The 13,452-nt window shown below is 35.3% G+C and overlaps 1 protein-coding gene across 1 annotated transcript; it reads right to left on the minus strand.

The window, feature by feature from the left end:
* Nucleotides 1-10,295: 10,295 nt before the first annotated feature.
* LOC113355186 (bidirectional sugar transporter SWEET17-like) lies at nucleotides 10,296-11,895 on the minus strand. Its single transcript, XM_026597974.1, has 5 exons — nucleotides 11,760-11,895; nucleotides 11,466-11,673; nucleotides 11,218-11,379; nucleotides 10,959-11,078; nucleotides 10,296-10,855 (listed from the first exon to the last, which is right to left on the minus strand). Exons 1-5 carry the CDS (start codon nucleotides 11,834-11,836, stop codon nucleotides 10,541-10,543), a joined length of 882 nt encoding a protein of 293 aa, XP_026453759.1. The 5' UTR covers nucleotides 11,837-11,895; the 3' UTR covers nucleotides 10,296-10,540.
* Nucleotides 11,896-13,452: the final 1,557 nt, after the last annotated feature.

A 13,452-nucleotide genomic window follows, 5' to 3' on the forward strand; every position in this document is an offset into this window, starting at 1 on the left:
GTGGTGCATATTTTTATAGACAGTATATACAAAGAGGGAGTGATCTTCTTTCAGAGATCATCTTTATCAATTGAACTCGCATTTTGTGTCATTTCAGTGTTTTCTTATTTTTTATTTTTTGTGTCTTTGTGCGCTGATGGGTCCAGAGCTATGTTTTAAAAGGCACCTTGGGCGCTTGCATAGGCTCTTTAAGCGCTCGCCCAAAGGGCATCTAGAAAAGAAAAAAAAAAAGTCCCCCAAGGCACCAAATTATATGATTTTTGTAATTTTTTAATTTTTCCTCGGCATGCCTTGAGCACCTAGGTGCGCCTCGCCTAGCGTTTAATACAATATAGGTCCAGAAAATCATATTCTGGTTTGTTGTTATAGATTTCATCTGGCATTCGGTTATTAACTTCGTTCCTTCAGGATGATGTTGTCTGTAGGCTCTTTGAGACTTGGGATTGCAGCAAGTTGCTAGCTAGATTCACATGGAAAATGTTATCTCCAGACTACATAAACCTGACTTTGACTTGGAAATTAAAATCTGTGCAGAGCGAAAGATATGATTTGATTCCTGGTGACGAAGACAGATATGATTCTAGCTCCATTTTCTTTTGGGGTTACCCCGGCCGGAAAGGAGAGGACTTTGTGGAGGCAGTACAGAATCTACAGATTGGATTTAATCAATATATGAATTCTAGTGGCAACAGTGTTTTTGGTCGCGCACAAACATTTAAAATGTGTAGATTCTCACCCCACTTTGTTAACGGTCTCAAGTCAACTTTATGGTCACCCTACTTTCGAAAGTAAATATTTGACTGTTAAAAAAAAGAATTTGAAAGGAAATGTTATATTAAAGAAAAAATATTTACAAAAATTACAAAGATAATCCAGGGAGAGTTCAGCAGATCACAAATGCAGAACTGTTTCCAAATGAAACATGGCCTGATTTACAGTATATTTAATAAACTGGCCAAAAAATTTAAATCTTTTATAAAGTGGCCTTTCTGTTAGATATAACACCTGGTCCCACCAAAATGGTCCACCAAGCTGACTTAGTCAATCATGGGGATTAAAATTACCACTACATCCTCACCCTTATGTTATCGATTCTTCTTTTCATTCATTTCTTCTTGTTTATGTTTGTCTCTCGCTGTCTCTCAATTCTTCTCTTCGAACTCAAGTGATTGATGAAAAATAGAAGTGACCTCACAAGCAGTCAATACCGAAGATGTAATTATTAGTGAAGAAGAAGAAGAATGGTTTATTAGTGATATTTGACAATTTTGAAGTTTTTAGGGTTTTGCTGGATGCAGCAGCGAAGCTGAAGTACAAATCAAAGATGAAGTTGAAATCGGGGATGAAGAAATCAAAATCCAGGTAAGAATTTTAGAACCCACACGTTAATTAACTTAGTCTTTAATGAAAACACATGTTTGGATGGTGAAATCAATTGATTTCGATTGTTTGAATTATAGGGTTTTGGGCTCTTTCCTTTTTTTTTTGTTTAATCAATTGACTTAATTTGCAGTTGTGATTGAATCATCGATGTAGAGAAGAACAAAGAGGAAGAAATACTGATGGATTTGAATTATTTGAACTCAAGAAGAGAAAAATGCAGGATCGTGTTCGAAGATAAGAAGAAGCTGTGAATGTTGATTTCCATGGGTTTGATGAACTAGGAAGTTAGGGTTTGTCGAGATGATGTGAAATGGAATATATATAAGACATGAAAGAAATTGGGGAGATTGACAAAAATCAGGGTTTGAAGTGCAGTTCAAGTAGTTGTTGAGTATCTGTGACAGATTTGAAGCAATGGGTTTGTTCTTGAATTCAAATTGACAAGTATTAAGAGATTTTGATGTTTTGCTGCTTTAGTTTATGATGAGCAGGTGTTGGTAGTCACTGGCAAGGATGTAAAATGGATAGTTGTTAACCAAGCAATAACCAGGTTATGAAAAGTTGCTTGAGTTGAGCTCAAGTTGTGAGTAGTTTTGAGCTGAGATGATAACTCATGTGGTGTTGTTGTTTTTTAGAAAGGAAGAAGAGTTGTTGTGGTTGATTGGCTAAGAAGATGATGTTGCTGCTGAAATGAAATTGTAGGTGCAGTTGCAATTGGTGGTTGTTACAGGGAGAAAATGAGAAGTGGTTGCATCTGTTGGCTCATGTTGTGATCATGAAGTTGTTGCAGGGGTTCTAAGTTCAACAAAATGCAAGGATTAATGGGTTTGATTTTTTTCTCTTGTTGCTTACAGGAAGATGAAACTGAGATGACATTAGTGTTATAACTAGGTTCGATGTCAGTTAAGATGAGAAGGAGAGTAAGAGGATGGCTTTGTTTGAATGAGTCTTGGCTGAAGAAAAATCAAGTAGTTCTGGTGGTGTTGGAATTGTAGTATATGAGTTTGTGGTGCTATTGAAGGTTGATGTGGTTTTAGTGGAGCTTATAGGTGTCGGTGTAGCTGAAATGAAATTGCAATGGGTTGCAGGTCCAAGATAACAAAACAATGTGTTGTTGTGCTGCAGAGAAGCTACAGAAATAACTTAGATGTATGCTAGGACTGTGCACGGGTGAAGAGTATAATGGCTTGAATATGGCTCAGGCGAGTTGACTCACCAATCCAGACTGACTCACCGAGAGTTAAACTGTCTTTTACTAAGGAGGTTAACTGACACGCGTGTATTTGACGACTGTTAACAGTTTTTTGAAAAAAACGGATGGAAAAGGTCAATCTCGGCCACTTTATATAAACATTCAAAAAAACGGTCATTTTGTGAAATACATTACAAAAACATGGCCACTTTATTAAAAAGCCCAAACATCTTTGAATACATCCTCTCAAAAAACCAAAACACAATAGTCTGCTTAATTAGCATTATAACCCCATCTGCATCCCTGGCTCTTCCCCCAAATGCTATATTATTTATTTCTTTCCATAGTTGTCAATGCACTGCATAAATAACCTTCCACCAAACTTCTTTATACCTTTTTTGCAAGTTATTCATCCTCCAAGATTCAAAGTTCTTCTTAACCGTGTCAGGAAAAACCCAAGAGACCTGAAAAGCCTTAATGAAATAAGACCATACTTTAAATGCAAATGGACACCTGAGCATAAGATGATCTGCAGTTTCCTCCTCCCCTTTGCATAAAGAACATCTTACATCATCACAGTGCATTCCTCTGTGACTGAGCATTGCGTATGTTGGCAAAGAATCATGAAATATTACCCAAATTAAGAAGCTCACCTTTGAAGGAATACCATTCTTCCACAAATACTTACGGAAGTCACAAACAACATCATCATGTACTAATAAATCATAACACTTCTTAACTGTAAATCCTCCCATAATCTCCACAACATCTGCTTCCCCATTGAGCCCATGTACAGGACCTAATTCATTACATAACAAGTCTCATTCCAGATGTTCAAAATGATATAACCTCCTCCTAACCTGACACTGCAATCTCCCATCCTCAATCATTTCAGATAAAGAAGCATTCTTCCTACTACAAACTTTATAAATTGCAGAATATTTAGACCGGTATTGGTCCAATTGTCTAGCCAGAATATTATAGAATTCTCATTGTTCAGTTTAAAACTTACAATGACTGTTAGAAGTTAAAAGACCGATACGTTATTTTGGATATTAAATCTCAGAACGTCTTCCAAAAAGAAGTGTCGGAGCTCAACTTGTTGTTAGGATTTCTTCCGGTTTTACGGATTAGGATAGTAATTCAAAAAGGTGTTAGAATCTAGCTTGTTGCTAGGATTCCCTCTAGCTTCTTGTTGGATCCTCTTTGTAATGATTTTTGAAGTTTTTGTACTTCCAAAAATAAAAATCAACTTTTTATATAAGCAACAACGTCATTGTCCAAATATTGGTTGAAGATGATAGCATATGGCACATATGTTCCATTTCCCTAGCTAGCTTTGAAATTGGTTAGGTTATCAAATACATTTTAGTATTATTTTATTGAAATTGTTGTTTTAAACAAAAATAAAATTAAAAAATTACACGGCAAATATAAATATAACCCACCGATTATAAATATGCACTAGAATAAAATAGAACAACAGTAACCATTTATAAAGGATTGTTCAAAAAGTATATCCAAAAATTCTTTTTAGCCCACCTTAAATCCCACTGTCAATCCCACCTATGACGTGGCAACGAATTATATTGACCTTTCTGTTTTCTTGGTTTTCCGTTTCTCTCCAAGTGTTTTGCTCTTTCGTTTTTCTATTTTTGTTTTTCGTTAGGGTTCCTTTCATCCGCAATCACAATATGAATACTAGGGATGTTCATGGTCGGTTTTGGTTCGGTTTCTAGCCAAACCAAAACCGAAACCAATACTATCGGTTTATAAAAATCTAAACCAAACTAATTCATTAACCATTGGTTCGGTTTCCAAGTGGTTCCAACTGGTTTCGGTTTGTCCCAGTGGTTTTTGGTTAACCAATAATTCTATATATCAAACCAAAAGAAAAATTGCACAAATTAACAGACAAAAAAATCGTGCCGATAGTATTGGTTTACACAAACAGATAAATTTTCTTTTATCAAGAATAGTTAAAGCTTACTCTATATCTAGAGATCAAAAGAAGATATATATAATATATCTTAATTTAGTTATTCATAAACAAAAAAGAAGGAAGACGGGATGAAGAAAGTCTAGTAGCAGTAATGGCAGAGAGAGGGAGAAAGAGAAAGAGGGAGAGTATTATAATGAAATATTGGATTTAGGGTTTCTATTTATCCTTTACATCAATGGGTAGAATCTAATACTTGTACATCAACGATAGAAACTAAGTTTAAAAATTAATCGGTTTTCCAATGGTTTTTGATTCGGTTTTAGCAGTTAAACCAAACCAAAACCAACACTATTGGTTTTCCACTTTCTACACCATAACCAATCCATTAGTAAATGGTTCGGTTTGGTTTCTTCCTAATTGATCTGATTTGGTCCGGTTCCAGCGGAAAACCGAAACCATGTTCAGCCCTAATGAATACTGGTCTCTATAGAAAAAGAGGGGTGGTATTTGTACCACGATATCAAAATAAAATCATTAGTCAAGATTTGGTTGGTAATATGGTAATCCATGTCGATTATACGTTTTGGTTTCTGAAGGAGGCCGTGTTCTATATTTAGGTTTCCATTAAAATTATGTGAACCAAGAAATGACTAGACACGGTAAAGCTAATTTCAGACTTAGAGATCTATTAACGGGCTCTTACAAAACAGTTGGAAAACTCCCTAATAACATAAACATATAGTTTGACCTAATGAGTATTAACAGGTATCCAGTAAAATAAAACTCGTATTAGAACTCAATAATTTGCTAAAGATGTCCACAATCTGCACAACCATGCATACGGATATTGCAAAAGGTAGAAATATTCCCATATAGTACGTAGTGTCTGCATTTTCCTACTATTAGATCAATGTGCGACAATAGTAATACGAACTTGAATCGAATCTTTACATTTTTAAATCCTTCACCAGATAAACCCATTCCCAAATTCACTATTTAAAATTCTTTAATTCACTACTAGAGTTTAGGAACAAAAATAAGGATTCAAAATCAAATCTTATGTAGAAAGATAAAAGAAAGGAAGAAAAAGAATTCGATTGGAGATTTCTTGTTTTGAACTTCTTGATCATTGTTAATAAATCATGTTTTTCTTTTGAAAGGCAGAAAACCGGAAAAAAAAAAAACAAAAAAAAAATCACAAAATTAGTTAAAAAGACCAAAATCAACAATTCCTAGGTGAAACGGACTTGTAAAAATAGATACTGTTTATATGGACATGAATCAAAAAAATACTGTTCTATTAACTAATTTGGACAATCTACCTAGAAAAAAATAACAAAAACAAATATTGTTTACCTAAAATTTCCCTTAAACAAAGGAAATAGATTTCGAAACACCGAACTCTGTTTTTTTATCATCGACTGAAACTTCAGAAATATCACTACGACCTGCAACTTCAATTACCCACCTGAAACAACCTCAAGTCAATCTTCTATTTAAGCCCCACACAACAGCAATACAATAATTATTCAACTGCAGCATCAAACAAACATCAACACCCTTTATATCATGTCCACCTGCAACTCAGGCTATACCCCATGAGCAAACAATACCAGAATCAACTGATTTCTCTTCAAACCCCATGACGCCCCGTCTTTGGATATCGTCATAATGGTACCTTGAAGCAGGAACCAGATCCACTCAAACGTCAAGAGAAGACTAGATAATTTCTTTTGTATACAGGAACTACAAGGATGAATCCTTACCATCGTTCAATATAGTTATTACCAGATGAAAGGTGGGAAATCATATTTCCAGATCAATGTAAGAAGCACAAAACCAAACACAATCCTTATGGTTATCGAAACCACATATCTGCAAATGTCATCATTATATTGTTATAAGGCCACTGCTTAAAAAAAAGAATTAAAAAAGAGGACTGCAGGGAGCAATGGAATAACAGATTCTAACCGTGTAATTTTTCATTTTTTGGAAAATGGAACGGCTTGTCAGGACGACATCGATAATGACGCTTACACCAGGTTCTGTTAAAACTATGTCAGCAGCACTTCTCATAGCATCTATAGAATCTGATATTTCAATACCAATATCAGCTTTCTTCAGAGAAGATGCATTGTTCGCCCCATCCCTGGTTATTCCACATATGTGCTTTTTTTTCTTGTAGCATTTTCACAATTTCATACTTGCATTCTGAAAAGTGAAGTATTAGCAAAACATGAATTAAAAAAAGTGTAAATTACTAGAGTCGCAAAAGTGGTGCAAGATTGAATTACCAGGGATACACCAGCGAAACCATCTGCTTGTTCAACGCGCGAGTTCATCTACAGGAAGAGCTTCATGGTCATCTCTATTATGGTCGAGCAATGCTGAAGAAGGATACATATTTGTTGCCATTCCAAGATGCCGACCAGTCTCCTTTGCAATTGCCAACTGATCACTTGTAATCATCTTGACACAAACCCCAAGGTGAAGTGCTCTTTGAATGGTATCTACACAACGGTAACAACCCAAAAATGTCCAAGGACCTCCTGGACCTTCAGATTTCTCTAGAACTTGCAGAAAATTATACTTGTCAGTGAACTAGCATATTTGCGTGACATAAAAATGAAAATGGCTTAACATGATTGAGTTGCATAAGGGTTTTAAATATGTACCTGACAAGCAACCCCAAGAGACCACAATCCCATTTCAGCAAACTTGGCAATGATTGCATGTACTTTCCCAGTTATCTGTATTTTTTCTTCGCATAAGTTGAGAATTTGAAGTTTAAAATAAGAAAACTAGTAAGGATTCCAAATGCTACAGTTGGAAGTGAAAGCCGTCTTTGGAAATAAACGGAGTGAACGTCAGCATTCAAGCTCACTCTCATAGCCATAAATGTGGATTCATGCACTGACCTTTCTATCAAACACCAGATTCCAGGCTGCGCCGCTGAGAGCATAATGAACATCGAATTTGATTATATCGAGGGTATGTAGAAGATGAATCTGTAGAGCCATATTACGAAAGAACCCACTTAGCTTCATTTGCAGGATGTACATAGTTTCATCGTGCAGATTTTGACGAAAATCTGGGTATATCACAGTTTAAAACTAGATGAAACTGATTTTCATCATGCATATTCCGATAAAAACACAGTTATATCATAGTCTATAACTAGATGAAATTGGTTTCCTCCTGCATATTTTAACGAAAATAAAGTTATATTACATTCTACAACTAGATGAAATTGGTTTCATCGTGAGTATTTTGACGAAATTAAGTTATATCAATGAATAAACTATATGAACTGGTTTCATCTTGAGTATTTTGACGAAAATATAATTATATCATAGTCTATAACTAGATGAAACCAGTTTCATCCTAGTATAACATGGATGAAATTAATTTCAGGTCAATCCAAAACAAGATGATATTGGTTTCATCCTAGTATAACATGGATAAAAGCATTTTCAGGTCAATCCAGAACAGATGAAACCAATTTCATCTTACTATCAAACATTGATGAAATCGATTTCAAACCAAACTATATCAATACATATATCTTTCATGAAATTAACGCACAACCAAAAATCTCAATTCATTGTAAAGCTAGTTAAACTAAATCTCATAATCAAAAAACATGTTTTTCCTAAAATCAAAATAAAACACTTGAATTAGGTTTAAGAAACTTACGTGTATTCGTCTTGAATGGATGGATGATAACAACATAATACTATTCGTTTCAACAAATTAGCGAATTAGAAGAACATAAATCACAATCGGTAATGGTGGTGGCTGTGTCGATGATGGAGTTCATTCAGTAATGATGGTGACGATTTGTAATCCAGTTGACATCCGTAATGGTGACGGCGGCAGTGGTAAATCCGAGAGAGCTTGGTGGTGTTAGTGTTTGTGGTGGTGACGATGATGGTCTTGTTTGTCAATGGCGATGGTGGAGAACTCGGAGGAAGTTTGGATCTGGTTTTGATGGGGAAGAGGAAGAAGGTAACGAAGAAAAATGGGTTTGTAATGGGAAATGGGAAAAGATAATGAAGAAGAGAGGGTATAATGGTTTGTATGAATTTTTTTTCTTAACTGTCCATCTCACCCAGACCCTATTTTTACCCGTCCAGTTCAACCATAAATAACACTTTTTTGGTCAAATGATCTATTCACTGGGAAAAAAAAATCACATAAGTAATCGCCACATCATCTATGGGATTGACCATGGGATTTAAAGTGGGATGAACAGAACTATTGACGTATATCATCATATAAAAAGGAAATTATTAGTCATTTGGGACAAAACTAAAAAGAAAAATTTCAGGGACATAGAGTATATCTTATGGCGTTAGACATGACACCGTAAGACGAAAAAGGTTTTTCCTATTTGACACCTATAATTTTCTTATTTTCCACTCACATAAATTACTACTCCCATTTATCCTAATTACCACCTACATAAATTTGAAATATCATGAATACTACTCCTTTAACTTTTTGTTTGTACCCAATCATAAAACCACCCAAATAACTAAAAAAGGAAAAAAAAACCCTAAGTTGCAAAATATTTTCTTCTTCTACGTCATCACTCACCAACCACTTTTTTGTCTCCATCAAATGACCACCACTTTCAGATCTTCATGTTTGATAAAAAAAAAATACCGGAGAAGGAATGCTCAGCGCTCAGTCGTCATATGATGGACGTTTATTACTGTTATGGGCGCATATTAAGTTCTTCCACCAACATATTAAGTATTATCCACTAACATTAACATATGAAGAAAAAAAATTGGTTATGAAAAATTTAAAATAAATAAAAATCATAAAGTCACACCAAATTTATTGATTGTTAATGAACATAAGCTTGTGATGTTTGACTCATCTAAGGTATGGGTATTTTTACCCTAAATTTTCATCAGTGGAATCTTCCATAACAGTGGTTTACAGATTATTCGTTGATCAGTTCGTTTACTTCTCCACGATTTACATGCTTTAACTTAGGGTTAATAATTTTTCATGAAAAAACATATAATGAAGAAAGAGAAAGGGTTTTTCAATGAGAAATAAGATTAATAGAGAAGAAGAAAAATAAGAGTAGTCAAATTTAATTTGACTTTATAAGTGGTAAATAGGAAAACGTTGAATTGAAAAGTATTTTAATATTTTGAGGGAGGTGGTAAAAAGGAAAAATGCAGGTGGTAAATAGGTGAAACCAATTGTTTTAACTTACAAGGAAACGACAACTATATCAATAAAGAACCAGTTATCTTATGGGAAAATGAAGGCTTTCTTCTTGATGCTTTAGAAATTCTAAAAATTATTCCCTTTTGGTTATGTCATTATGTCCCTAGGTTATGCAATAAACCTGTTGATAAACTTGCAAAGTTCAGCACGAAATATCGAATCACTAGAGTATGGTATGATAAACCTCCTAGAGTCATTGAGAATATGTTGATTCAAGACAGTATACCATTTTCAGTTTAATTCATCATTACTTTTTGCAGAAAAAAAAAATATATGTAACAACCATTCATTAATCAATATATTTCTTCTTTGCATCAAAAAAAAAAAAAAACTCAAAGTTGGCCACCGTGAAACAAAGTGTGTTATATAGGGCCTTGAGTTGTTATGTCGCCCAAATTCAATCTTGTGAACCCAATAGTTGATTTCGGCCCAACCACTGCCTAATTAAATTACAGTATTAACCCACTAGGACTGGGTGGCATGCTCCCTCCCTCTACACGAGGTAGGAGTTCGAACTGCATAATTGTTAAAGGTCACTTCTTTTATTAGGAATTAAAGATATATATCCCAAGACCACTTTCCAAACCATCAAAGAAAAAAACACCACTGGCACTTCTATTCCTTCTCTGATACACTCAATCACAAATATCCACCCTACCAAAATTTCCGGCGCAAACTAAAGTAAGTTACACAGAAACCATGGCTGCAAATACCGCCATGAATCCACAAACCCTCTGTGGCACAGATAGCATCCGCATCCCTGAACAAAGACCTCAAACCATCCCACTACCTCCAGCAGCACCACCTTTCTTACTTTCATCATCCGTAACTGAATACATCTCTTTGCCACTAACTTGTTTTAATACAGTTGGTTTGGGTAGACTCCCTCCTTCGTTTAGGCTTCTTTCTTTCTTCATCATCATCTCTTCGTTGTACTTGTCCATTTCTACGGCTCCAGGTACCAAATCAGGCGATCCTTCTTCTTCGAGTTTCTCCATTGATAACTTCTTTGACTTCGATTTGTTGTTGTATATAATGTACATGATCAACTGAACTGATCCTAACACAAAACCAATCGCATTTGGCACCTACATGCATTTTTAATATCAAAGTTGGTGCATTTCATATTTTACAAGGTGCCCAACTAGATATGAATGCATGTCATGCAATGATCTAAAAATTATATCCTACCCCAATGAAGAAGTCCTTTACAAGTACCGAATAAACAGTCCAAACGCCACCATTGAGAAAGAGAAAAAACGTCAACCAAAATGGCATGTACTCCACGCTCTTCGTCACTATCACATTTTTCTGTATAAACCATTAAATAATTAATAACCATCCTTTCTGAAAGCAAAATCATGATTGAAATTGAACGTTAGATATTTTGGTTAATAGAATGGTAAGTTAGTAACTGCAACAAATGCAAATGTGTATATTTGGTACTTACCATGACTGCTAATGGAGCACCGTACATTCCTAAAGTTAGTCCTGCGCCAATGAATCCAACAATTGTCAGCCGCAGACTTCCATGTGCAGCGAGTAATGTAATTAGTAGTACAGCCCCATAAAACCCAACGTTCAAAATCCCCACTAGCTTCAAATGTTTAATCTGCAGACATAGCCAAAACACACATACTCAGAGTCTCATCCTCATAGACAAAATAAAGATAACAATCCGTCTAAATATGTAGAAACCTTAGAGTCTTTCGGCGCGTAGATGATGAATAGAGTAACATAGATAACTTGAAGAGCAGCACCAGCACCATTAACAGTAATAAGCAAACCATCAGGTTTAAGAAGACCATAATAAGTCCATAATGATGTATTTAATAATGTGCAAATATACGGTATCCCTTTGAAATTCCCTGTTGCTTTCTTCTTCACTATACCTCTAAACGTTGTTCTGTTCATTCAATTCGATTCACATCAAAATCAAAATATAACTAATAATACCCAAGAAAACAAAGAATGGTTTGGAGTATTACTTACATTGGAGATAGAAAAACCAACATTGCTACTACGTTACCAATTACACCTACAATGAAGCTTATGGTAAGAGCTGCCATTACAAAAATGTGGATATTGCAGTTGCAGTATAATGTTGAAGATGTGGTGCATATTTTTATAGACAGTGCAAATAAGGGACTGATCTTCTTTTGGAGATCATCTTTTTCCACCGCATATCACTGTATCAATATTTCAGTACTCGATTAGAACGTGGATTATGGTCCATTTTGTGTCATTTCAGTTTTTTCTTTTGTGTCTTTGTGCGCTGACGGGTCCAGAGAATCTGAGAAGTTTTATTTTTGGGTTTGTTGTTATAGATTTCAATCCATCATTCGGTCATTAACTTTCTTTCTTCGGGATGATGTTGTTGGTAGGCTCTCTGAGACTTGGAAATGCAAGACAGCTGGTATGAAAATAAAGTCGCTGCGAATCCAGCAACTTGCTTGCTAGGTTAACATAGAAAAATGTCCTGTGCAGAGCGGAAGATATGACTCTCCCGACTCAGACAGATATGATTCTTTTTGGCACGACCCGGAAAGTTATTCGGGCAAGTTTTCACAATCTTTTGGGGTGACCCCGGCCAATAAAACACCTGCTAAGACACAAATTTCATCATATTTTATTTTTTGCTGATGCGAACAAATTTCATCATATTGTTTCGTTCGTTTTCTGAGGAGGAGAGAACATATAGTTTTGTGTGGAGGTAGTATAGAATCTTGGGCCGGATAGTATTTAATAAGCGTGAAGTGGGAACAGTGTTATTTGGTCCTCCAGAGGCATTTAAAATTAGTAGATTCCCACCCCACTTTGTTAACGGTCTCAAGTCAACTCTCAAGTCTCAACAATCCTACGTGGAAATTTGGTAGTAATTATTTGGGTTTACTTTAATAATGTATTTTGGATGTTCACCATTTTACACCGGAAATCAATCTACATCCTGTTTGGGTAAGCAACTTTTCGGTTTAGAAGGCAGAATACACCGGAAATCAATCTATATCTTGCTAACATTATTATGAATTCTCACATTTGTTTCTCTCCAAACACACACCTAGATAGTGAAAGGCATAATACTTCAAAAAAAAAAAAATCTTTCGCTTTTAGATGTTTTTTTTCTGGCTCTTATCACCCCATTTCCATAAACTAGAGCTCACATTCTTAGCTAAGACCCATTTGATCTCAAAATTATCGATAAGGTAAGACCAAATATGAAAAAACAAACTTACAATGAAGGAATAGATGTTCATTTGTCTCCACAGAATCACCACATAAAACACAAGTAGGATCTTGCACCATACCTGCATTTTAAAGATAGTCGAAAGTATGGGCGCCACTAAAACACGATGTCCAAACCATGAAAGAAACTTTCAATGGAACATTAGAACTCCATAATTATTTGTGGGGAAAGCTAACAAACCATCAGTTTCTAACGCCTCATAAGCATTAGCCGCGGAAAACTCTTTCTCGTATCTCCACTTTCTTGTATCCTCGGTAGAATACAAAGAAGGGTCACCAAGTAGTTGTAATAAATCTTCCACCTCCAACATCTCTATTTCATCCAAATGTCGGGAAAATTTGAAATTCCAAGTACCATCAAGAGAGACCAAATCAGTTACCATTGTATTCTTCTATTGGGCAAGGAGATAGAGGGCAGGAAAGAAAAGCAAAAAAAAAAAAA

Source organism: Papaver somniferum, chromosome 3 (genome assembly GCF_003573695.1).
Source record: "Papaver somniferum cultivar HN1 chromosome 3, ASM357369v1, whole genome shotgun sequence".
Classification (NCBI taxonomy): Eukaryota; Viridiplantae; Streptophyta; class Magnoliopsida; order Ranunculales; family Papaveraceae; genus Papaver; species Papaver somniferum.